We start from the raw sequence: 25,849 nt of genomic DNA, 5'->3' as shown, positions 1-25,849 counted from the left end.
TAATTATTATTATTATTGTAAATGAGTTGGAAAAATTACATTTTAAAACAGTGAAATTTGTAGTGATCATGAATAAGATAACTTTTTGCCAGTGGGGTAGAATTAATTAATCACATCAATTTTTAGGTAATTATGAATGATAAAACACTATTTCGATGATGTGCCCTAGAATATAATTTTTAGAACTGAAATACTAATATTCTATAAAAGATAGATCATTCTTTTGAGAACTTTGAAATCGCGTAAATTTTTCCTCTAGAATAAAAGTAAAAAAAAAAAAAACAAAAAAATTACATTATGAATTATTTCTTTATTTATTTATTGTCATTGTATTTTATGTTAATCTCGAATAGTAGCTTTTGTAAAATTATTGATAAAATGGCGAAAATTATCAGTCCATTGTTGACATAATTCATTTATTGATCTTAACTATGCAGAAAAAAATAAGAAAGATAAATGAAAACAAAATAGTAAGTCTTAATAATAAACTACATCTCTATGAAAATAATTGGCTAAAGTAAGATAAAAAAAACTTGGCGTATATATATTTATAAAATCATAGAAAAATGGGGGGGGGGAAACTAGAAAAAGTATTATTTGTTGTTTAAAAATGTTGAAAATTTTCTTTTTATGATTCAAGAAAAGTTAACCATTGACTTTTTGACATTTTTCAACGTTAAAACGTCAATTTTATTAATCATTATTTTTTTAAATTTGGGCACGATCAGAAGTTGAAGTGCAAAATTATAAATATTGCGCTTAAAATAAAACTAATTCAATCTAGATTTTTTCTGTCACTGCCATTAGTAAATTTTTTAATTGTTAATTTGATATAAATTCACTTTTATTTGGAATGTGTAATATCGTTATTAATTTAATGAATATAAACAATATCTTTTATTAATCATTTTTAAATGTAAAGACATAATTATCCATTGTTATACTCGTCAGAAAAATTGTGACAAAAATATAATGATCGAGTACGATCATTTTATAGCTTCTTGTGGATATATACTTTTCATTGTCTTTACAATTTTTCTGAATGATTCATCGTATATAAAATTACAATAATCTTCGTTCGATTGTATTATATGCTAATGAAGAAAAATTCAGCAAAATAATGAAAGAAACTTCACGGTCATTATTATTTTTTATTAATTAAAATATCACAATAAATAATTTCAGACAATGTATTCTTTGGTCATTATTGATTTTTGAAAATTTCCTCCGGTTAGGAGCCACCATATTTGATCACGTGGTATAAATACAGTGCTACCAACACGTGAGAAAAAGAAGGTTATAGCATCAGAAGCACATGTCAACACATAATATTATGATTTCATTTTTAGTATTTAATAAACATAGAAAAAATAACAAACAATTTATTATTTCATATATTGTGTTGTTGATGTTTATATAAATTTTTAAATACACCATGAGTGCAGAAGTTAAAAGTTTCCGGGATTTGCATTTAAATTCTTGGATTGTGGAGCAATGTGCAAACATTGGTAAATATAAAAATGATTTGGTTAATGTAAAATTTTTATTGTAATAATTATATTATATTTCTTTTAGGTATTCGCAAACCAACTCCAATTCAAATGAATTGTATTCCAAAAATATTAGAGGGATATGATTGCATTGGTTGTGCAAAAACTGGAAGTGGAAAAACTTTAGCATTTGCTCTTCCTATTTTACAGAAACTTTGTGAAGATCCTTATGGTATATTTGCACTCATTTTAACACCCACAAGAGAATTAGCATTTCAAGTTGGTGTCAACTTATCATAGATCTTTTTTTGTTATTTCTTTTTTAGTTTGTTACTTACTTTCACTTTCCATTTTAGATTGCTGAGCAATTTGCTATATTTGGAAAACCTATTAATTTAAAAAAATGTGTAATTGTTGGAGGTATGGACATGGTAGCTCAAGGACAAGAATTATCAAATCGTCCTAATATCGTTATAGCAACACCTGGACGTTTAGCTGATCATCTGGAGAGCTGTAATACCTTTTCCTTACAGAGAATAAAGTTTTTAGTATTAGATGAAGCAGATAGATTATTAAGTGGACATTTTGACGAACAGATAAAGACAATTTTTTCTGCATTACCGAAAAAACGTCAATCTTTATTGTTTAGTGCAACTATCACACATACTCTAGCTCAAGTAAAGGAAGTTGCTTCCAATAAGGTATTTGAATTTGAAGCAAATGATGATACTGGAATAGCAACAGTACGGGAACTTACTCAACATTATGTGCTTTGTCCACAAAATATTCGTGATGCTTTCCTTGTTGAAGTGATCAGAACATTTAGGAGTACGAATGAACAAGGATTAATCATGATTTTTGCAGATACTTGTAAGAACTGTCAATTACTATCAATGACTTTAAATGAAGTAGGATTTGAAAATGTTGCTTTACATGCTATGATAAAGCAAAAAGAACGCCTGGCTGCCTTGAATAAATTTAAATCAAATTTAGTAAGAATTTTACTAGCAACTGATGTAGCTTCTAGAGGTTTAGATATACCGTTAGTTGAACTTGTTATCAATCATTCTATACCTAATGTTCCACAAGAATATATTCATCGAGTAGGTAGAACTGCTCGAGCTGGCCGTAATGGAATGGCAATATCTTTAATAACTCCTCATGATATTAAACTATTACACACTATTGAAGAAACTATTGGAACAAAACTTACAGAGTTTAAAGTTAATGGTAATCATTTTTTTTATAATCAATTTATAGCTTTTAATATTCATTTTGTATTAATATATTCAATTCTTTTTCATAGATAAAGAGATAGTGACGATATTTACGCATATATCAGTGACAAAGCGCGAAGCTGAAATAAAATTAGATGAGACTGATTTTTATGAAAAGAAAATGATTAATAAACGGAAAAAATTGATCATGGAAGGTAAAACTGAGGAGGAAATTGAAGCGATTCTTGCTCCAAAAAAGAAACATAAAAAGAGAGAGAAAAAAAAATCCAAGAATATTGTAGATAGTGAACAAAATAATGAGGAAAATGTTAATGAGAATGAAGAGATAAAATAGAACAATTATGTAAACTTAACAAAACATTAAAATATTTTTATATAGTTAATGTAAAAATAATAATTTATTATTTTAAAGATCAAAAATTGGTAAACATAAGTATTTAACAATAATAAAGAATAATATATTCTTAATTCAAATGTTTGCATTATTACTTAGAAAGACACATATATTCAATTGAAAAATAAAAGATTAATATAAGGCACCGATTTAAGGCATTTCCAAAATTGTTCTTAATAAACAATATTATAACATATCATTGATTAGTATACAAAAAAAAACCTCATAATAATCTTTTTAATTAATTATAAACATATTATGTATATGTGCATTACATATAAGCACGAATTTTTTCTTCATTCCTTATCATCTTTAATTTATCTAAAAAGTTATAAATTTCGTGCACATATTCTTTTGGATATTTATGAAAATGACCTACGTGGCCTGAATTTTCGAATACCTTCCTATGTGTCTGTAACAAAAAAACAATTAATTATTAATATAATTCTTTAAATTTTTTTTAATTACATATTTTATGTACTTACTTGTATTCCAAGTGAAGCCCACGAAGTTCGAACCTTTTCATTTGCAGCAACTGTACCAACAGGATCTTTTTTACTTACCAAAAATAATGCTGGAGCACGTAAAGGATCTTTATTAAAATGATGACTTGATCGTAAATAATACTGTGTTGCTTGTTTGTAAAAAACTCTCATATGAAATCTGTAAAAATATTATTGCTGGATTAATTTAATTTCAAAATAAAATAAAAATTTTAGAGGTAATTAAAATATTACTCCATATATTTGTAACAAAGTTTTTGGAGTGTTTCATTATTGGGAAAGGCAGCTTTGGAAGTTCCAATACTTAATTCAGTAACATCTGCGGCACTATCCCATATTTGGCATACAATTCTTTCAAATAAACGATTATATCGTTCACGATCAACATATGCATGATCAAGTAGTTCTCCACATATGTAACCACCGATAGAAAATCCATGGATCATTATTTGATTATAGCCGGTATTCGAGTCTAAAAATTGTAATAAATCTTTTGCAATAACCTGAAAGAATTAAATAATTTTTATTACAATAAAATAAATAATTTTTTAATTAAATAATCTAAGTTTTATTCGCAACTTACTCGAGTACCGTTAGCCGGCCATATCAAATCCAATGGACCTGCATGAACCCTCAATACATCGAAACCTTGATCAAGGTATATATTTCCGTATTTCATGACATGTTTTTTTTTTGCAAAAAGCCACTCCATAAGAACTAGAAGAGGTCTATCGACAGGTTTATCAGCAGTAAATGGCTTTTCTAACGTCGGTGGTGTTTCATCTTGACAAATAACTTCAATATTTTTTGTAATTTGCTGAGTAGAAGCAAATCTACATGCCACAAATCCTACAAGCTAAATAAAAAATTAATTATCTTTATTATCTTGAAAGCAATTTTTAAAAAATATAACTTACTAGATTCTGCTTCCTACCAACTCCAGGTGATTGACGAATAGCTGCCACACGACATTTGATTACAGTCAAAACAAATGTTCGTGCAAAAGACATCTTTGAGATTTTAATAGCAATCTAACAGATTCTGAAAAAGTTTTAATGATGTGAATAAATTACCTCCAAAGTATATTACACTTACAAATTATAACGGCATCTAAATACTTCTCTTTATTACCAATTAAATATGTTCAAAATGAATGTAAGCTAAATTTTAAATTTAGAATTCGACTGTTGAAAAAATCAAATTATATTTTGATGTCATGAACATGAAATATCTGAATACTGAATAAGCATTGAAATTCTTTAGACCAATATCTTTAAAGCGATATAATGTACAATAATTCTGATCAAGAACGATATTCGTGAAAAAAAATTAGCACAGGTCAAAGTCGAATGTTTGATTAATGCTACAGTGACAATTCATTTATTCTACTGCTCTTCTTCATTCGAAAAATTTATTAATTTTATGTATTAATAATAACAACACATTGTCAAAAATAAATGCTATTTACCAAAACTATTTTAATAAACAATAAATAACTGTCAAAATGTATTACTTACTTTATTTATTAAGTTGTATTTATTCCACTAAAAAAAGCCCCTGTGTACTGTTGTTAAGGGCCATGAAAGTGACAAGAAAGTACCACATATGTATTAAACACAGACTGAATACGAGACAATAAAATAAGATAAAAAAAAGAAATTAAACTCTGCTTTACTATATTTACCTTATTTATATTTATTTTTCAAATTTGTCTCCATTAATATAATATATTTATTGAATATTTTCAATCAAAATAAAAGCTTTATTTCATTACTTTAATTATATTTAAAAGTTTACAATTTCATTTTATGCTAATAAATGAAGTATCAGAAAGCCTCACAACAAATATACATGAGTGTAACACAACTATATATTCATCACAAATACAACAACTGTGTGCTTGTCATGAATGTCGGATGTATTTACTCGAAAATTACGCGAAACTATTTATTTTAAAACTAATAAACACATGAATATTAAAATTAAAATAAGTAAATCATAATGTGATCAGTTTAGAAACATAAAAATTGTTATTACACTAAGATTTTTTAATTTTTAAAAAAAAATTGAACTAATAACCTTGACTTATTAATACTTGTGGTTTATTACCTGTATCATTAAATGCATATAATTAATGTTATCATAAAAAAATACTGATAAAGTAAAGCAAGTACTTTGTACTGGATTAAAAAAGACTATTATTTTAAATTGATTTTTTTTTCTTTGCAATTGAATATATTCTTTATTAATTCATTTAATGAGTTGACATTGGCCAATTTTTTAATAATAAAATAAATAATCGACAATTTGCAATTTAATTGGTCATATGAGTATTAATTTTTTCATTATATCATACACATTAATAATCAATTAGTTATCAGTAATGTATTTAAAACGGAAATTCATGAACTATTGTTAGGAAAAATATCATATTCATAAAAATTTTAATATACAAAAAAAGTTAAAGGCAATAAATTAGCTGAACAATTTGTTTCACTCACATTCTCATCAGTTTATTAACATTCGTTTGTATGTGAATAACTTAAGTATATTAGTTAAATACTAGAAATGTAAATTATTATGTTGGGCACAACATTTAGAGATTTAGATGCATAGTTGGATTATCATCAATTCATTTTTAAGAGTAGAATATAGTTAGCAGTAACTGATAGTTTCTCTGACATGTTGTCTTCATATTTTAAAATATTCTAAAGACAATCATAATTATAAGAGTACATATATGCATGTGAAAATTTTTAAAAATGATTAATTAATTAAAAATCATACAATTTCATCCAAATAATAGGCATGAATTTACAAAAATTCCATTTGACAATTTATAATAAATTATATTAAAAATAAGTCTTCATTATTGATTATAAAATATTTAATTAAAGGCAGTAATAATCATTCTATTGATTAAATTAATATTTCTTTATGATTCCTAAAATAATGTACAATACAGAATAAATTAGTCAGAACAGTTATTGATATTTTCTTTTAATTGAATAAAAAATGAAGAAATAGAATATTTTTAAAATGATATCAGAGGGATATTTTACGTGTAAGATGAGTGTATTCTACATTGTGGCTACAATTAATAAATTGCAATATTCTGCGTATTTGAAAGAAACATTTTCAAGATGCAAACATCTATTTGTGCGTTAATATACACAATTATTTAGTTATTTTTCTTTACAGATTCATTTATATTATGCGACTTATTGATCTACAATTATACAAAATGAATGTATAAATGTATAATCCAAGACAAGATAAAAAAGAATTATTGTTAACTCTTTTCAGATATCATAAAAGTAACAATTAGTGTACGATAAGATTAAAGAGACGTTAATAATACATTAACTTTGTGAAAACTTGAAATCAGTGCTATCAATATTTCAAGAAACTCAGTAAAATATTTTTAAAATGTTGTGCTTACATTTTGTTACTTGAATTAATCTTTAAAGAGCCAAAATTCTATTATTAAAATATGAAATTATGTGGTTTCAATTTTACGTATACTTTTAAGCAGTGTAAGTTATGATCAATTTTCATCAACTATCTAATTCAAGATTAGTTGGTTTAACAATACCTCCGTTTGTCTAACACACAAACAAATTTCATTTAATGTTTACATAGTGTCTTGTTCAAACATTATTTTTACTGTAATATAATAATGATAAAATGTACGGATCAGATATATTATTCAATCAAAAAATGAAAATTCAGTTGATCAATTATTCACCATTGATTCATTCTATTATAATTAGTATACTGTTATATAACAAATATTATTTTATCAGCTTTTGCAGTCTTCTACTAAAGACACATTGTCAAAAGCTTTAGGTACAAGTGATCATTTTGAAGTAATTGAATATGCTATTGTATGACATATATATAATTATATATATATATATATATGTAACAACAAATTTGTTGTTTGTGCTATATTATTTTATTAAACTAATTAATAATATACATGAGTGCGTTTCATTGATAAGTACGCAATACTATCGTGTTAATATTATTAGTAAAATAAATTGTATATTATTCAATTATTAGATAATAATGATTGGAATAAAAAAAATTTCAATATACGCAATTTTAGCAAACGACTGTTTAACACAATAATTAATACGTACTTGATGAAATTCTTATTCGAATACTGATCTATTGAACACTGGAAGCACGTAAATAATAAACATAGCATACAAGTATTCTATTTAATTATTTTTGTCATTAATTATTCGTGCTATATGATATTCATAATATTGTCTATAATAATAAAATTTAAAAAAGTAAGAAAAAAATGTAAAAAAATTTTCTATTTATCTCTTATAGAGTTAATTATTATTTAAAATAATAATATAAAATTTTAAAAATATATATATATATATATATATATAAAATAGAAAATAAAATGAAAATTAAATAGATGCTAAGAATGATGCGAAAAAAAAATGAAATATTAAATGAAGAATAATAAATTCTTGTAATAACACTATTACATCAGTCATTTCCAATTAAAACGCAACATAAAAAACAAACCGAAAAGCATTATTTGTTATCTACCTCTTATTTGTAAAATGGTAGTTGTAAGTCTCAATAAAATTAGTCTTATTGGTACACATTGTTTCATAAATTTTAAATTTATATCGAATCCTTAAACTTTTTGAATTTATAATTTTTAATAATAACTATAATAGATTATTTTTAGGAAACGGCTGATTTTACTATTATGTTTTCTTTTAGTTTTGTTTTTGTTTGTTAATGATATACAAATTTTCAGTACATTGATGGCAGTAATGAATATTGCACACAGATTTAATATTTACGAGCAAATATTTCAATTTTTTTACTCTACTTACTAGAGTTGTTATTAGGGCAATCATTTTTTCATAATCTCTATTCATTTCTATATCACCCAAAAAAGTTTATCAATTATCATGATAAATAATAATTTTTTTTTTATAAGACAAAAAGATTGACAAAATGTCAGGTTGTCTCTTCTTAAAATACTTGAATTAAATACAAGTCTCCAAGACGAGACGACCTTGTGTTGTATCTCAGAAAGCTTCGACAAAACTCGCCGGAAACAGACCAGTGCGTCCCGTACGTTGTTGAGTTCCTTTATACCATCCATCATCGCGTTTTTTGTGAACATGAATGATATCTCCAACTCTAAGTTCAAGCTCGAATTCACTGTTTGGTGGATACGGTACAATGCAACGAAATCTATTGACACGGTCTCTATTAAATGATTTATTAGGAAACTTTTATAAAATTGTTCAGTCTCTTAAACATAAGTATAAGAGATTAAACAAACCTTTCACGTATCACTGGTGGTTGTTTACTTTGCTTTCCCATACCAGCATCTAAAGAATTACTCTTCCGATGATGATTTGCTGAAGCAGCCACAACTCCACCTGCATCACTTGATCTGAAAAATGATGTTGCTTTAATTGAATAAACACTATTGAGGAAGAAAAATTTATCTTTCCTTATATTATGTAAACGTGACTTGTTAATCAACATACTTCAACAAGCAATATATGCAATTAGAGCAGAAGCTCATCGTGCAAACACTAAATAAATCAACACACATATTTAATCACATTGATAAATGCACTTAAAGCAATTGAATTTATAGTTAAGTAAAAAAAAACCTATAAGCATAGACTAACCTCTGAAGAAAAGAAATAGGTAATGAGGGTCGTTCCTTATGTTTTACCCTCTGGGATGTTGTGAATGTGCCTTGAACAGTGCTGGGATATAATCGTTGATTATTTGATGTTTCCTGTTGACTTGATCCAACCTGTAGCAATTGACTCGGGCAGGATCCCGATCTGATCTCGCACCCATTACCAAGTTTATATTAGAATATAAATAGCATTACATTACCTTGCTAGTTATTTTAATATTGACCCCTCCAAAATGATTATGAATTAGTGGTCAAGGGACTTCGTTAGTGATGCAGGATTAATTAAATAAATCTAACATCACAATAAAAACTGTGATAAATATAAATTCTAAACACAAAACGTGCTCACTTTGATTTTTACAACACAGATCAAACACAAAACAACTAAGATCAATTTCTTTTACATTTAATACAAATACAATTAATTAAGTATTTACCGGACATGAACAGCATCTCCAGATGCTACAAAATTTCCATCTTCAAAGACTGGATTGTCTATGGAATAAGTAGCAGGCGGTGGAGATTTTGATTTTTTAATATTTGTCAATCGACGCATGAGAGAAACACCTTTTTCTTTTTTTTCTTTCGTCTAAAAAAAAAATAATATTATTATTCATCTTTTCAATCTTTATTAAAATGTTTAAATAATAAACTGATAATAAACCTTTACTTTTTCGTTAGGTTTCGCAGTTGAAGTAGCAGCTGAGGTATTTGGAGGTGGTGTAACACCTCCGGTAATTCGTAAAGTGTTGCATGGACTTCGATTTATATCTGAACTAGTGATTGCAGGTGCAATTGCACTAGTAGGTGGAGATAACATTGTTTTTCCGGGAGAAGCTAGAAGATAAATTTTTCTAATATCATTTCAAGAATTATGTTTTTTTTTCTATAATTAACAAACAAAGAACAAACTTACCAATATTTGGAGACATAACTGCACTTTGACTACGTCCAAGAGGATTGGCAGTAACGGGTTCAGAAATACGTGGAGGACTTTGACCTTGGCCCTGACCATGCCAAGATGCAGAAACGGCTGGTGAAGGGCTGATAGCTCGAGGTGGCAGTTCAGGAGGTGGAAGAGATCTTGGACTGTATGGCTGTGGAGATGTTCCTTTATTTTTAGTATACGTAACAGTAATTCTAGGATCACTTGTTTGTGCAGTGGTTAAAGTTGAAGTCTGATGAGTACCCGTTGAAGATACACGGCAGATTCCTCGTTGACATTTAGCAGGTGTAACATAATTTCCGGGGAAAACACCACACTTTTGAGTACGGTTAGAAGTTCCTTTGAACCATCCATCTTGGCAACGTTCAGTTACCATGTAAATACCACCTTTACGGAGCTCAAGTTCATCAGCTTTTTGAGGTTTATATGGATAAAGCGCTACATATGCCGCAGGCAAATTAGTAGTTGAATTTGATGATGGTAAACTCGATGAAGGTTGAGCTAAAACTAAATCACTACTACCACTTCTACGATGACGTAAACTGTGTTCTGGAGCAGTTGTTTGTGATGGCGAAAAAACTTCAGCAGTTACACTAACATTTCCAGTATTTAAAGATGATGAATCAACAGCCGGAGGGCTAAGTATTTCAGCACTATGTCTATGATGTGGATGAGGATGATGTCCCGTATTTACTGCAGTAAAACTATGACGTTTAACGCTGTGTCTACCACCAACTGCTGATGGTGAAGTAGCTGGACTGCTTGGACTACTTGGAGCAGTACTTGAACTACTCGAATTTGTAGAACTATTAGGAGTATTTGGAGTTGTAGTTGTAGAACTTCCACCTGATGAAACAGTTGAACTAGAATCTGAGACAGGTAGAGTGGCTGTTGGAGTTGCCTGTGGTCGAGGTTGACTCGTTGTTTGGACGTTACGTGAATGATCTGTAGGAATGAGAGGTGTTGTCTCTTCATTTGTTGGTGTTGGTGGAGCTACACGGGATGGGCCTGGTTGTACATTTGTTGATAGTTTCATAAGAGCCCGTGCAACACTATTTAATTCAACAAACGCCAATGGAAAGATACCGATTCGGTCTAAAAGTTTCCCTTCAGCCCAGTTCTCGTCGACTCTTCGTATAACACTAATGATCTCACCCTAAAAAGACAAATATTATTAGTAAAATTATTAAAAATTTTATTTAACAGGATATCGATGTTTATTTACCTTATTAAATGTGAGACAACCATCTTCTTCATCATTAGTCATTCTAAAATCATACAATGCTTTACATTGAGGAACATGCGGAGGCAACGGAGTCATCACCTATAATATAAGTTTATTTTCATTAGCTTTTGTAAACTTTATTCAATGATATAAAAGATATAAATTATTTGCAACATAAATTACCTGTACATAAGATAATGGAAATACACCATGATTTGCCCCACATTCACCAAGATACCAATTGTTATCAATTTTTTTCCTTAAAATAACAATATCCCCTTTGTTAAAGCTCAAATCCCTGGAAATAATATTATCATCATTATTATAATGACTCTTTGAAAAATAATAAGAATAAAATTAATTAATTATTTACCCAGGAACTTTAGATACATAATCATATATTGCTCGACCATAAGGTTGATTATGTAGGTGCACCTGCTTCGCTGAGGTATTTGCATGTCGGGCAGGATCAGCTGAAAGAACTACTGGAGTAACGTTTGTATTAACAGCAGGTGCTGATGTTATTTGTTGTGCACCAAAATATCGATAAGGCCCTGAAGTAGACCTCGAATATGGTTTAGAGCTTTTTGGTGTTGCATTTTTCATTCCCTCTAGAATTCTCATTAATAAAACATTTGGTGGTAGATCGTCCACTTTAGCATCAACCAAAATTCGACATTCGGGACATCGTAACTCACGATGTGTGCTAACTATTTCTTCTAAACACTTTTTACAGAATGTATGTTGACAGGGTAGAACTTTGCTTGATGTATCCAGTCTTTCAAGACAAACGGAACACTCCAGTAAATCATTAAGCATACATTCATCCATCGTGTTGATTTTTTTATTGAATATTGATCTTTAAAACTGATTTTATTGAATGAAAATTCAAATATCCACAGTCAATAGATGCAAAACATGATTAGAATAAATACATGTTTGATGCAATAACACGAGATTTAGTTTAAGTTGAGTTCATCATAGTTTAGCATAGTCTAAAATATCTAAACAATTATTATTTGATATAAGTATTGATGTAGAGTAGACTATTATAGACACTTGATGAGCTTCTTTAGTCATTTTTACTTTTTTCTAATTTCTGAGAACTTCATCACACAATCACTCTCATCACTTTCGCTAAATGCACACGAAGGCGGTCGTTATTACCCAAAAAAAAAATCGTGGCGCTCTGTTTCTAGGCCCCCACGAGGCTGATGTTCCATTTCGCTTCTCCATATCATAATATGTATATCTTTTATTTTTCTTTCATCTTTAATAATTGTTTTATTTATCATTAAATCAGTACGGAATTCAAAAATGAATATTTTTGTGTAAAAAATATCCTTCAATAGTGATTGAGTTAACACACTGTTAGTTAGAAAATATAATTTGAATTAACATGAAAGCCATTTTGTAAAGTAATATAATATTTTCAAAATATTGATAAAATATAAACAAAAAAATTCACATATTCAATACCATTATTACAATACTTGAGTATTTCAGAGACTAGTGATAATACACAATTTATAACGTATAAAAATTAAAAGAATCAATCACGCTCCGCCATTTCCGGCTCTATGCTTCTTTTCATTCGCTCTTACTTCGGACTGGTGCTGTCCTTTAATTTAACATGTTGATTTCTATGAAATAGGCGTCAACTCTAAGAAAAGATGCTATTGGTTATTTAAATAATGGCTGCTGTATAAGGGTTGCCACTGAATATTATTTGAATATGAAAACACTCGTTCCCCTAGGAAAAACATTAGAAAACAAAAATTACTATGGAAATACATTGTTTCCGTATGATGTTTTAGGCCCAAGTTCACCATTAGCAAACTGCTAATCACAGCTGCCAACTTCTGCCAGATACTGGTACCAACCCAAATAAATTAAAAATTAAAGAACTTATTTAAATATTAACAACATCTTAATAATTTATTTAATTTATAATTACCTGTTTTTACACGAATTGCACAATAACTTTGCATTACTTTTTTATAACAAATTTTAGGTTATGTATGTTACGATCAGGCTCTTTAATTTTTTATTTATTTGGATTGGTACCAACGTCTGGCAGAAGTTGGCAGTTTGCTAATGGTGAACTTGGGCCTTATACATTTTCACACCGTTTCTCATTTAGTAGAGATTTTTATTTTCTAATGTTGCCATTTGGAGTATTTGCAAACTCTCAAATCCTATTAGTCAAAATATACAACTAACGCCTCTAACAGCAATTATGTAAACTTTAGTGACAAGTGTACGTGAGTGTTGTAAGGTATTTGTTTGTCAATACAATTACTGAATTAAATAATTATAAAAGAAAATTAATAAAATTAAGAATTAGAAAATAATATAATTTTAAAACATAAATTAACGAATAAGAAAAAATAATTATTTTAATAATAAAATTTAAATTTTTACAGTGGTTAAAATATTATAATTTTACCAAGAACGTGTAGCGTCTTAGCGTCATCAAGCACGCGGAGCTGAAAAATACTATCACGCAAGATATGCTTTAAAAACGGGTATTTAATTATTTAAGTGTCATTTATTAGTCGTTAATAAACGAATTTAATTATAGCGATTTAATTGGCGCGGTTTTGTTTAGTCTCTAGATACCAACGCATATTCCGGGATCAGTATCAGTTATACTCGGCACACGGGGTCTAATGAATAAGGTTGTGTGAGTACTCCACTGCGGTCCCGAAGGTAGATAAAAGCGATCAAGTCGAGGCCGTGCCAGTGTGAATTTACGGAAGGTCGACGAGGGTGGTGTAGTCGTGGTACTGTGTGGCCGATTATATTCAGCTGGCCAGTAAAAAGGAATAAATACATTGAATTGACTTTAGTTCATGTGTTCCATCAACTGAAGATGCTCATCAAAGAATTGTGAGTGGTATTTATACATAATATAATTATAATTTTTCTAATTTTAACAAAGATTTAGTGAGAGTGAGATAGATAGATTGAATATGATTTATTGGGAATTAGAAGGAGACTTCCGGACACGTACCGTCAAATGTCTACCTTGAGTTCTCCCGCGTAAGCACAATTGAACTTGAAAAAAAATCTCTTTTTGAGATATTGAAGGACTACCATCATATTGTAAATCTTCAATGGATACTGTGTCGGAGGGGTTGGCCTTCGTCATCCCCCCGTTTTGGCTTCCTCATTCTGCCACCAGTAGTCTAAAATTTCTTTTCCCTTTTCTCTTTATAGTCATCTTATCTTTAAAATGAAATCTTACAAAATTCCTCGTCAATAAAAGAAGGCCATGAAATGAAAATAAAATGCCTACTTTTTATATAAAAAAAAAAATTCGCATTATAATATCTAGTTATATTATCCTTATGACGCGTTATCGATTTTTAGTTTGACTTACAATTGGCGCCCGGCGATCTGCCAATGTGACTATTACTTTACACGTCAAGTTGTCGAGGACAATGCCGACAACAGAGACCTAATGTTCTACATCGAGGTCTTTAAATGATACTTCGTAATAATTATAATCCTATTGTTTAAAAATATTGATTTTAAGATGAAGATTCTTCTTATATTTAATAATCCAATAAATTTTTTCTTGTTACAGCCGTGTCACTCTGCCACTTACGGTTGAAGAGGTACGTCATGCATCTTAAACATAAGGTGCAATTAGTCATTTCGCGTGTCTTTAAATACAAGGATCCAAAACGAAAAAAAAATTGATAGAGATTGCTTTTAGTGACATTGCACTATTTATCTATCATTTCCTACTCTATCATTTAAATTAATACTAGATAATTTGAGTATCAAATAGATACTTTTATGAGACTTTTAAACACCATGAGTATAAAAAAGAAAAATCATGCTGAAATATAATTAATCGATTTTATGACATTATTATCATATTTTTTTTTAGTATCAAGTGGCTCAACTCTATTCAGTAGCAGAAGCAAGTAAAAATAACACAGGCGGTGGAGAAGGTATTGAGGTACTAAAAAATGAACCATTCACGGATCATCCCCTCTTGGGAGGCAAATACTCCTCAGGACAGTACACCTATAAAATTTACCATCTAGCTAGTAAAGTACCAGCGTTTATACGTTTGCTTTTACCAAAGAATTCATTAGAAATCCATGAAGAAGCATGGAATGCCTATCCATACTGCAAGACAGTTATAACCGTTCGTATTATTTTTATAAATAATATAAATATTTATAACAATGATATTCATTGAAATAATTATATTTTATTTTATTTTACAGAATCCAGGTTACATGAAGGATAATTTTATTATTATGATAGAATCATTTCATATTGGTGATGTTGGCAATCAACATAATGTACATAAAACAGTTTTTTTCTTTCTGCAATTCTATTATCATTTAACTTTTATTAATTGTGTACTTTGCTTTTGTAGGTTCATGAATTACCAGCTGATAAGCTGAAAATTCGAGAAGTTGTTCATATAGATATTGCCAATGATCCTATTGCTAGTGCAGATTACAAAGAAGATGAAGATCCAACTAAATTTAAGTCACAGAAAACTGGTCGTGGTCCGCTGGTCGGCAAAGACTGGAAAAATAATGTGACACCAGTAATGACGTGTTATAAACTTGTTACATGTGAATTCAAGTGGTTTGGACTACAAACACGGGTTGAACATTTTATTCAGAAAGCTGAAAGGCGTCTTTTTACCAATTTTCATCGGCAAGTCTTTTGCTGGATGGATCGTTGGTATGGACTTACAATGGAAGACATTCGAGCAATCGAAGACAATACAAAAGAAGAACTTGATAGAGTAAGGAATATTATAAAATTTATTGTATATGTTTATTGATTCTTTTTAGTAATGAAAATTTTTTTTTTCTGTTTAATACAGCAAAGACATGAAGGAGAAGTACGAGGTATGCGAGCCGATGAATGAACTTCTTTTCAAAGTGTCTGGCTATTGTTAAATAAATTTCAATCAATTTTCCTTAATAACAATACTAGGCAAATATTCTAAAATTATAAAAGTAGGAGGAGAGAAAGAAAATGTAAAAAAAATAGCTATTCAAAACAGGGAATCTTTATCCTATTATAAAATGATTCTTTCAGTTGAAATCAATTTTCTCCAATTCATTTTAAATTCAGTATCTATTCCAATTACTTATTTTAATTTATTTTTAGTATGAGAATGTATTAAATAAATATATTTGCAGTCAAGACATAATATTAATTCATATTAATTGTAAAAAGGTTGGAGAAAAATCTTATAAACAAAATATAAGAAATGTTTTATGAATAATGCTAATAAGAATATAAAGTAAATAAATTAATTCACTTGCAATTCAATTTAGTTGAAAATGAAAATAATGTCGATAACACTACTATAGTTAACAGATAAATAATAATTAATTGATAGTCTAGTAGATAATTATAGTTGTAAACAATTTGTTAATTGGCAACTGAGCCGATAAATAATCGTTTAAAGATCCCGAAATGTTAATATGAAATTGTAAAATTATAATTATCATTTTATAGATGATAAAAAGCAAAAATATTCTTCTAGTAACTATCTCTGTTACTAATCGTTTAAACTATGGATTTCATAAAAGATTCCATTATTTTTGTAATTTTTATTTTTCTTAGAGCTATACAATTTTAAAGCCATGTAAAATTCAGCTACAAATATTTTTTTTTGCAATGTGCATATTTTCATTTTTAAAGGATACAATCGATTATACTAATGAATGCAAATAACGTTGCTTATATAAATTCGCAACTTAATGATTTTATAGATAAAATTACTAATTATTGATTAAAATGAATTATATAATTTCATCTTTTAATATTATATTATCATGTGACATATTAACAATTATATAAACGATATTTAAAAAAATAATTTTACTTGAAATATTTTTAGCGAGTTTTGCGCATATTCAGTAGTATATAGAATAACTTTTTATTCCGTATTGATTGAAATAAAAAGTAAATTCTTTTTATTGTGCAAATATTATTTCATATGTCACACGCAAGTTGCGAATTATTGAAATTAACACATAAAAATAATAAAAAATTATTTGCAATTTATAATAAAAAATAAATGTCATAACAAGGCTATGCTATACAAATGTATATTTCTAATTGTTTTTTGACCGAAGTAATTAAAGTAAAAGGAATAAAAAAAAAAAAAATAACAGCCATACGAATTTTAACAAAGTATATTATTATTATATGTAAACGAGTTAACTTTGATGCGTGAGTATTTCACAAACGCTCGTATTATGTACAATAACGATAGAAAATGAGAAAAAAAAAATTACAGAGTGTGCTATATAAAATTATGATAATGATGTTAAGCAAACCGAGTGGCTAAACATTGTACATATAAAAAAAAAAATCATATATGAAAATTCAAAAAGGGTGAAATGATGCGTGCGTTAATTAGCTTCGCTTGCATTCCGATGGGAGAGTACTTGATATGATCCTCTTTTAAGATATGAAAGATCTCAATAATTAAGCGTACCGTTACTACTGTTAATTATCATTTAATTCAATATTTGAAATTCTACAAATTAATAGAAAGATTAATAAAATTTAAAGTTAATATTACATTTGTCTAATGAACGCGATTAAACTAAAGTAGTTGAAATAATGCTGATCATAAGAACAGAAAATAAAAGCAATAGCAACAAATGCACATGATTATCAAATCGAAGTAAATTGTCGTTTGCACAAAAATTCTTCTAACACGAAATATGTAACAAGGTACCTCTCTCTGACTGTATATTATTGGTAGAATAATTATTCTAAGTCGATTACTGAAGTTTTGAATTTTCAGTCGCCAATTAATTTGTGTCAATAAAATACGACAAAAATATTAAAGGATAACGAATGAATATAATTTACACATAAAGTTTATGCTTGTATTATATGAAAAATTAATCAATTATAATCATTGGCGATAAAATTCAATTGATTGATATAATGATTTGCTTTTAAAATTCAATTATATTGTACGCAATATGTTTACTTAAATCTCCAAAAATACATTATTCTTCACAGTTTAGAAGAGTTCGTCTACTTCAAAAAAAAAAAAAAAATGAAAATAGTGAAGGCAAAGAATATTAATTGTAATAAAATTAATTATGGGCTGAGTTGATTGCAATGCTGCCAAAGGTCCGATTACAGTTTAATTTTAAAATATCTATATGTATATATTATACATATGTATACAATTAAAATGAAATAATGTCAAATTCACATAATTATGAAGCTAATAAACTTGAAGAGTAAATTGAGATGTAAATATATATTTATTTTCTCCTTTATTAATAATAAATAATGTGTAAAAATTTATTAATGTGTATTATCTATATATAACATAATTTTAAAAATTGCATTGATTGTTGAAAGATTTTGAGTTAAAAAATAATAATTAGACTAATTTAGTATAAAAAATATCTCTTAAATATTATTTATTTAATTAGATAAAGAATTCCTAAAAATATACTGAGAAGTATAAAAATATTAAACAGTCTTAATTCAAACCATATTCCTTAATAATATTACCAGCAATTACTAATCTCTGAATTTCAGAAGTTCCTTCGTATATTTCTGTTATTCTAGCATCCCTGTAGTAACGCTCTGCTGGCATATCTGTTACATAGCCCATCCCACCAAGTACCTGAATACATTGATGTGAGCAAAAAGTAGCAGCTTCAGAAGCAGCTAACTTTGCCATAGCCGCTTCTTTTGTAAATGGTTTTCCAAGATCTTTTAAATGAGCTGCACGCCATGTTAATAATCTAGCACTTTCAATTTTTAAAGACATATCTGCTATTTTCTGTTGAATAGCTTGAAGTTTTATAATCGCATTACCAAAGGCAGTCCGTTTACTAGCATACTCAATTGCACATTCAAGTGATGCTTGAGCTATTCCTAATGCTTGACTAGCAATTCCGATTCTTCCTGCATCAAGAGTCATCATAGCTATTTTAAATCCCATACCAGGCTCTCCTAATAAATTTTCTTCTGGAACTTGACAATCTTCAAATATTAATGAACAAGTACTACTTGCTCTAATACCTAATTTATCTTCTTTCTTTCCAATTGTAAGTCCCTTTGTTGGAGAATCTACTATTATTGCACTGATTCCTTTATGTTTTTTTGACTTATCAGTTGTAGCGAAGAGAACAATTCCTTTAGCTTCATATGCATTTGTAATCCAACATTTTGTTCCATTAATGTTGTATTTTCCATCATTTAGTTTAGCAGTAGTAGATGCAGCACCTGCATCAGATCCATTCCCTGGTTCACTCAAAGCAAAACAACCTACTTGGATCCCATTTGTAAATGGCTCAACGTATTTCTCTTTCTGTTTTTGAGTGCCGAATTTTTCTATTGGTCCAAGATATAAAGAATTATTGACACTCATAATTACTCCAGCACTAGCACAACCTCTAGAAATTTCCTCCAATGCAATAGCATAAGCCATGTAATCTAGACCAGTTCCTCCTAGAGATTCAGGTGTTGCTATTGCCATTAATCCTAGTTCTCCCATTTTTTTAATTTGCTCTTCTGGATATTTGTGTTCTTTATCATTTTGAGCAGCTACTTTAGATAATTCATTGTCAGCAAAATCCCTGACAGTTTTTTGGAGCATGCGATGAGTCTCTGGAAGTGATACTGTTGAAGTTATAGATCTTATATCTGGATGGACTTTGATCATACGCCAAAGATCTAAAGAATAAATTAAAAGTAGCATAATATTAATAAAATATTGATGAAAATTAATGTGAAATAATTTTTACTGTCAGCACAAACTTACTCATAACCTTTAGACAATTCATGATTGAAGATCTACAATCGAAACCTTGATCAATATGTAAAAAAACTGATCAAACGTATTTATCGTTGTCCTCACTGGTTGTTTTTATTATATTTATTATTAATAAATTATTTTACTAGTAATATTGCTCCAATTATTATTGGAAAACTACTGATAAAATTCTTTTTTTCAATAATGCCAAGTCATAAAATTAAGAATTAACATCAATTGAATTACTTTATTGTGAACAAAAATAAAAGTACAAAGTTTAAGTAATAAAAAAAATAAACATCACAAACCAAGTAGACCAGCTGCTGTACAAGAATGGAACCAATCATACTGCGCCATTTTAAAAATTATCTATGGCGCGGTATTTAATTTTATTGTCAGTCATTTGAAAAAATTATATCGTACATCCTCTTTATATAAATTTATTTTATATTATAGTTTGTAAATTTCATAAGGTGGCAAAAAATTTCGCGGGCAAAATCGATCTGCGCGAATTGCTTGAAAGCATTAGTGATATCTGCAGCGCATGCTTTGAGATAAAAGCAAATCGTTCAATAAAAGTATCTTTCATGCAAGTTGAATTGCACATTAGTTCCTAAAAAATTACAATTGAATTCTGATAACTGGTCTGCAGATTGTGAAATATAAGTAAACAATATGTCTAGCAACAAGTGTGTTAAGGTATCGAAAAAATCCTACCCAAAGGAGCCTCAAGAAATGAATCATCAGGAAAAGCTAAGACTTATTGATGATGAATTAAATTCATTTTACAAGTAAATATATATTATTTATTTGATTACAATGCAAATTTACTAATTATTATAACAATTAACTCATACTTAATAACTTAACCTAATTATTGTCATTGATTACATAGGTATTGTCAACAAGCTGGTTTCACTGAAGAAGAAATGGATATAATTTGTCAACCTCTGGTAGCAGCAATGAGAAGATCTTGGCTCCAACTGGTACTTCGAGCAACAGTTATCCTAGTTGTCATTGGTACTATTGCTTGTGCTGCTATTCAACTGGATTTTGTTGGCACTCATTTCTCAGCAATTACACGTTTGCTTGCTGTCAAGATTTTACCTTTATGGAACTGGCAACATCTTTACAGGGAAAATTGTATGATGCATAATCCATTTTATAATGAATATCCAATCACTGAAGAAGACTGCGTCGTAAGCCATAGAGTAATTCACCAAAATGTTTTTCGGGTAGTCATCAAACAAACTTTATTTTACATTTTTTCATTTTTTAGACTTGTGAAGCTGTTGAAACCATTGATCGCTTATCTGATGTTCGATACCGTCAGTTAGTTGACAATTACCTCAGTCGGGATGCTCCAGCAATTGTCACTGATGCCATGGATTCTTGGGCAGTTATGAATGCTGATCATTTTTGGTTTGATAACATTACTCATGTAAGCAAGAATTTCTTTTTAAAACATCATTATAATGTTTATTAATTCTGTAAAATTACTTTAAAATTTATTTTTAGCTCTACTTAGGCAACGAACGTCTAATGGAAACTGTCCCTTGCTCATTGACATCTAATCTTCGTACTGGTTCATCAGATTTAGCAGCTTTCTTGCGTCGAGTTCATTCTCCTGAAGTAGCAAAGTGGTTTGTGCACTGGCAAAATTGTGACATTAATGCTGTAAAGGCATTACGGAAATTTTATCAACGGCCGTACTTTCTATCAAGCACAGTATCTCCAGCTCACTTCAACTGGGTTTTGATGTCTTCTGATTATAATAGCCCGAGTTATAAAAAAGTAGAATTAGATTCAGGTTTAATTGCTCTTGCTCAGCTTCGTGGAGCTACTCAGCTACGACTCACACCCATAAATCCATGCAATAGTTCATGTCCAGAGCTGATAGCAGATTTAAATCGGGGAGAAATGTGTAAGTATGCTTGACTTGGTAATTCTACAATATTCAGCAAGATGAAAAATTAAAAGAAAACACATTTACAGTGATTTTTACAAACTTAATGTGGAATTTGGAGTATGCACCTATGAGAGGATTAGACAATATTGCAATTCTTACAGAAACTGTCTGGGAAGAAGATCCATAAGTTAGAAAAGATATTCATCGTATTACAAATATTAAAAATAATAACAATAATACTTTACCCATATTTATAAAATGGTATAGTAATAAAAAATAAACATTAACATAATACTAAATGATATTAAGAAAAAGTATTAATTATTATTCCTGTGCTAAAACGTTGATGTAGAAAAAGAGAAAAGATAATAAGTCTGTTTGTTGAAAATAAAGATAAAGAGAAATATATGTAGAATATCAGAAGTAACAAGAAACAAGATTTGGTTTTTATTAATTAATTATTTATAATAACATTGTATTGATTCATGATATCTCTTTCATTCTCACGTACATTCATTTTCTCTTTCTTTCTTCCTTTCACTTTATTGAACGAGCTATTTATTTTTTGCATTTTTTTCAACATTTTCTTATTTTTGTTGGAACTTGAAAACTCAGTTGATGAGCAAAATTTAAATGACTTTTTACATCCATACGTAGATTCATCAAAAAACAAAGCACAAAATTACTCAAGAAGTATATTAGCGTGGCAATTGGCATTCATATTTTTTGCGTACGTATATGTTTATGTCATTTTTTAATTATTTGGCATGCTTAAATTGACGCAATATATATGTATTAAAAGATGTGTATACATAATGAAGTGTTGTATTGTATATTTATAATTAATGTATACATATCAATTGCACTACGTCCATCTTTTATTATCGCCATTTATATCATTATAATTTTTACTGAAATGTTATCAAGTTTTTAGTGTCAATACGAAAGGTAGAATAACGGCTCCTATATATATATATATATATTTCTTATACACTCAATCATTTGTTTCTTAAAAAATTTTTAATTTAATCATTCAAATAATCATTTTCTTTCAAATTTAATTATCTAATTGTCTTCGTCTCTTACACTCTCATTTTATTATCAAATTAACAGAAATTTTTTTATCGAATATTACTACTTGAATATATAAATTAATTATTAATTAAATTTTGTTTTTTTTTTTTAATAAATTTGTTATTTTAATTATTAAAACAATTATTTCAAGAATATCAATTTTCGACTAATGATAATTATATGAAAGATTATTGAATCATTTAATTATTGTGACAGATTTATAAACATTTTACAATGACTTATGAATTTAATTATAATTTTCATGTTCTTTTTCTACACATCAATTCAGCCTTTTTTTGCATCATTGCGACAAACTTTTTCTGCCATAGGTACTTAGTACGCGTAACAACAACAACATCAACAACAATTAATGATGATAGATAACGAGCAATTGGAGAAAACATGAGCTTCAAAATATATGTAAAGTGCAGAAGTATCGTTTTTTAATTGTACGTATATTAACGGACGAAGAATAGAGAAATTTTTTGTTATATTTTTCACTTGTTTTGTTATTAGTTTTATTAATTTTTTTTTTCTTGTTTAAAAAGGTCAAAGAATCCCTTATTGTTTCTTGCACAAGTTGTATAATTTTTTGAATAATTATTGTCTAACGTAATCCCTAATTGGATGAATATCAGATTTATTAACAACTAGTAATTATTGATTTATTCATGAATTAATATTAACCGTGATAAGTTAATTTAACTGTTTTAGTAAATGTTTGTCTAATAGAGATGAAAATACGTCATTGATTTCACTTCCTTATTTCAAGCAAGTGTAAGTAAGCCAATTCATGTAATAGTATTAACACTAAAAACATTATCATTACTTCGTTTTCTATATCATCGAGCACCGAAGAATTTCTGAGAAGAGAATACTTAAATGATTATTAAATATATGTATAAATGATTATTTTGTTACTCACTTTTTTATCTATTTTTTTTTTTTTTAACGTCCCTTTTTTTCATGTATATATATATATATATATATTCATTTATTTATTTATTTATATATAACTTAACTTTTAAACGGGTTAATTAGTTGTTTGATATGTAGCCGAGGCTGACTATGAGAATTGCATAAAAATGAATATCAAGAATGTATACATGAAAAATAATGAAGAATAAAAAATGTAAGCATTTGCATATTTAATGGATTGTGTTTTACTTTTATAGCTCCTTTTTTATTTCATTCATTTCTTGATAATTAATGCATTAATGAATGATTAAATATAAGTATATATTACAAACTATCATAGCCATCTTAATTATTAATTGTTCCTTTTTATTCTCACATGCGATTGGAATTTTTGTTTATTTTATGTATTTATTATTACTTGGATTTTCACACCAGGCTCGGCTCATTCATAATTTTTCTATCTTTTCAGTCTCTTTAGACAATCGTTTTGAAGATTAAGTAATACTATACTCAATCACTTCAGAAGAGAACATAATTATCATTATTTTTTTTATCTATATGTTTTTATTCTCTTCTAATTTATTTGTTCTCTATAAATGTTTTTTAATGAATCACTCTACATTTATTCTTAAAATGGCACGTATAACATTGCGTTGATATATTATACAATGAAGAAATATTTTAATAGTCAAATCTTATTTTTTATATGATAATAATAATAAGAATAATAATAATAATAATTCACACGACGTTTTTCGTGATGTTTTTTAATAACACTTGTAAATAAAATTTTGGGCAAATATTCAAACGCAATATTCGACATAGTGATCGATGAATTGTCAAGAGCCATTACAGTCATAATTTTCGATTGAATTTGATCTAATTATATTATTGGTTTATTGTTTAATAACTTAATAATTTATTTATTAATATGTCATGAATTATTTTATAACTTTATATTTATTTATCACTTATTCACTCGCTCATTCTTTCTTTCTCTCTCTTTTTCTCTCTTAAACAAATACATTTTTTTTCATAGCTATAATTTTTAAGTTTATTTTCACAATTTCCTTTTCATTTTCACCATATATTCTGGTACTCTGGCAAACGAAAAATAAAGATTAGATACTTTGTACAAAATACGATACAAGTAGCATTGTAACAACAATTTGCAATATTTAAATATATGTATATTATATATTTATACATGTGTTATTTATAATATATATATATTTCTTTCATTTATAATATATTTACGCGTGTATAACCGAGTCCTTACGAGCATTATTCTTCTTATTAATTCATCAATAATATTCTGACTTAGTTTTTTATTAAATAAAAATAAAAATTTTTTATTTTCTCATTAAATATTAAAATACTAAAATATTTGTAATAACCAATTCAAACATAAGAAAATTTCAATTTAAGATATGCCATAGTTTAAAGTTTTCTTTTATTTATTTTTATAATTTAATAAATTTATTTATCACTTAATTAATCAAAAATATAATTATATAATCATTAATTTTTACAATAACGAAATTTTAACAAAGATATAATAATAATTATTTTATTAAAAGTAAAATATTTAAAATCAACACCATCTCTTAAGCATCTAAATTAAGATAATTAATGTACATGAATTAATTATGTTTCT

General features: G+C 27.8%; 6 protein-coding genes across 15 annotated transcripts; 3 read left to right on the top strand and 3 right to left on the bottom strand.

The window, feature by feature from the left end:
- The first annotated feature begins 1,288 nt into the window (after positions 1-1,288).
- Positions 1,289-3,177, top strand: Dbp45A (putative ATP-dependent RNA helicase Dbp45A). Its single transcript, XM_035096663.1, has 4 exons — positions 1,289-1,508; positions 1,576-1,769; positions 1,847-2,720; positions 2,797-3,177. The coding sequence occupies exons 1-4, from the start codon at positions 1,436-1,438 to the stop codon at positions 3,060-3,062; spliced, it is 1,407 nt and encodes a 468-aa protein (XP_034952554.1). The 5' UTR covers positions 1,289-1,435; the 3' UTR covers positions 3,063-3,177.
- On the bottom strand, positions 3,105-5,560 carry l(2)k09913 (lethal (2) k09913). Of its 2 annotated transcripts, none has more exons than XM_035096664.1 (6): positions 5,143-5,560; positions 4,543-4,666; positions 4,209-4,481; positions 3,860-4,128; positions 3,608-3,785; positions 3,105-3,534 (listed from the first exon to the last, which is right to left on the bottom strand). In XM_035096664.1, exons 2-6 carry the CDS (start codon positions 4,633-4,635, stop codon positions 3,394-3,396), a joined length of 954 nt encoding a protein of 317 aa, XP_034952555.1. In that variant the 5' UTR covers positions 4,636-4,666; positions 5,143-5,560; the 3' UTR covers positions 3,105-3,393. The 2 variants fall into 2 exon arrangements, with proteins under 2 accessions (XP_034952555.1, XP_034952556.1); XM_035096665.1 differs by lacking the exon at positions 5,143-5,560 and adding an exon at positions 4,757-4,912.
- Positions 5,561-8,445: 2,885 nt separating this feature from the next.
- Positions 8,446-13,199, bottom strand: POSH (Plenty of SH3s). 8 transcript variants are annotated; one of them, XM_035096741.1, is made up of 10 exons: positions 12,980-13,199; positions 11,874-12,868; positions 11,684-11,798; positions 11,501-11,599; positions 10,246-11,431; positions 9,994-10,166; positions 9,767-9,918; positions 9,313-9,474; positions 8,955-9,068; positions 8,446-8,878 (listed from the first exon to the last, which is right to left on the bottom strand). In XM_035096741.1, exons 2-10 carry the CDS (start codon positions 12,329-12,331, stop codon positions 8,695-8,697), a joined length of 2,643 nt encoding a protein of 880 aa, XP_034952632.1. In that variant the 5' UTR covers positions 12,332-12,868; positions 12,980-13,199; the 3' UTR covers positions 8,446-8,694. The 8 variants fall into 8 exon arrangements, with proteins under 8 accessions (XP_034952632.1, XP_034952631.1, XP_034952634.1 ...); XM_035096740.1 differs by having other exon boundaries at positions 11,874-13,199; XM_035096743.1 differs by having other exon boundaries at positions 8,446-8,863; positions 11,874-13,199.
- A 473-nt stretch (positions 13,200-13,672) lies between these two features.
- On the top strand, positions 13,673-16,520 carry vib (phosphatidylinositol transfer protein vib). The gene is made up of 8 exons (XM_035096763.1): positions 13,673-13,778; positions 13,927-14,028; positions 14,112-14,392; positions 15,093-15,123; positions 15,402-15,665; positions 15,748-15,825; positions 15,903-16,283; positions 16,365-16,520. The coding sequence occupies exons 3-8, from the start codon at positions 14,376-14,378 to the stop codon at positions 16,407-16,409; spliced, it is 816 nt and encodes a 271-aa protein (XP_034952654.1). The 5' UTR covers positions 13,673-13,778; positions 13,927-14,028; positions 14,112-14,375; the 3' UTR covers positions 16,410-16,520.
- Positions 16,521-17,631: 1,111 nt separating this feature from the next.
- On the bottom strand, positions 17,632-20,524 carry Arc42 (Activator-recruited cofactor subunit 42). The gene is made up of 2 exons (XM_035096726.1): positions 20,301-20,524; positions 17,632-20,212 (listed from the first exon to the last, which is right to left on the bottom strand). The coding sequence occupies exons 1-2, from the start codon at positions 20,320-20,322 to the stop codon at positions 19,011-19,013; spliced, it is 1,224 nt and encodes a 407-aa protein (XP_034952617.1). The 5' UTR covers positions 20,323-20,524; the 3' UTR covers positions 17,632-19,010.
- Positions 20,525-20,788: 264 nt separating this feature from the next.
- Positions 20,789-22,681, top strand: LOC118075070 (uncharacterized). Of its 2 annotated transcripts, none has more exons than XM_035096694.1 (5): positions 20,789-21,082; positions 21,187-21,502; positions 21,571-21,732; positions 21,810-22,215; positions 22,287-22,681. In XM_035096694.1, exons 1-5 carry the CDS (start codon positions 20,967-20,969, stop codon positions 22,385-22,387), a joined length of 1,101 nt encoding a protein of 366 aa, XP_034952585.1. In that variant the 5' UTR covers positions 20,789-20,966; the 3' UTR covers positions 22,388-22,681. The 2 variants fall into 2 exon arrangements, with proteins under 2 accessions (XP_034952585.1, XP_034952586.1); XM_035096695.1 differs by having other exon boundaries at positions 20,833-21,082; positions 21,187-21,490; positions 22,287-22,678.
- Positions 22,682-25,849: the final 3,168 nt, after the last annotated feature.

The sequence above is a fragment of the Chelonus insularis genome, unplaced genomic scaffold (genome assembly GCF_013357705.1).
Source record: "Chelonus insularis isolate UGA/USDA-ARS -01 unplaced genomic scaffold, ASM1335770v1 contig_145_pilon, whole genome shotgun sequence".
Classification (NCBI taxonomy): domain Eukaryota; kingdom Metazoa; phylum Arthropoda; class Insecta; order Hymenoptera; family Braconidae; genus Chelonus; species Chelonus insularis.
This window is presented reverse-complemented; position numbering and strand designations above follow the sequence as displayed.

Bases quoted from the DNA above. Each gene is read 5' to 3' on its own strand.
- Dbp45A (XM_035096663.1), top strand. From the start codon at position 1,436: ATGAGTGCAGAAGTTAAAAGTTTCCGGGATTTGCATTTAAATTCTTGG. The intron at 1,509-1,575 runs GTAAATATAAAA...TATTTCTTTTAG, and splicing joins GGAGCAATGTGCAAACATTG to GTATTCGCAAACCAACTCCA. The intron at 2,721-2,796 runs GTAATCATTTTT...TCTTTTTCATAG, and splicing joins TACAGAGTTTAAAGTTAATG to ATAAAGAGATAGTGACGATA.
- POSH (XM_035096740.1), bottom strand. From the start codon at position 12,331: ATGGATGAATGTATGCTTAATGATTTACTGGAGTGTTCCGTTTGTCTT. The intron at 9,919-9,993 runs GTTTATTATCAG...TTTTTTTTTTAG, and splicing joins AACCTAACGAAAAAGTAAAG to ACGAAAGAAAAAAAAGAAAA. The intron at 9,475-9,766 runs GTAAATACTTAA...GTGCGAGATCAG, and splicing joins GGAGATGCTGTTCATGTCCG to ATCGGGATCCTGCCCGAGTC.
- vib (XM_035096763.1), top strand. The intron at 15,124-15,401 runs GTACGTCATGCA...ATTTTTTTTTAG, and splicing joins TGCCACTTACGGTTGAAGAG to TATCAAGTGGCTCAACTCTA. The intron at 15,666-15,747 runs GTTCGTATTATT...TTTATTTTACAG, and splicing joins ACTGCAAGACAGTTATAACC to AATCCAGGTTACATGAAGGA.
- Arc42 (XM_035096726.1), bottom strand. From the start codon at position 20,322: ATGAATTGTCTAAAGGTTATGA. The intron at 20,213-20,300 runs GTAAGTTTGTGC...TTTATTCTTTAG, and splicing joins GAATTGTCTAAAGGTTATGA to ATCTTTGGCGTATGATCAAA.
- LOC118075070 (XM_035096694.1), top strand. From the start codon at position 20,967: ATGTCTAGCAACAAGTGTGTTAAGGTATCGAAAAAATCCTACCCAAAG. The intron at 21,083-21,186 runs GTAAATATATAT...TTGATTACATAG, and splicing joins GAATTAAATTCATTTTACAA to GTATTGTCAACAAGCTGGTT. The intron at 21,733-21,809 runs GTAAGCAAGAAT...ATTTATTTTTAG, and splicing joins GGTTTGATAACATTACTCAT to CTCTACTTAGGCAACGAACG.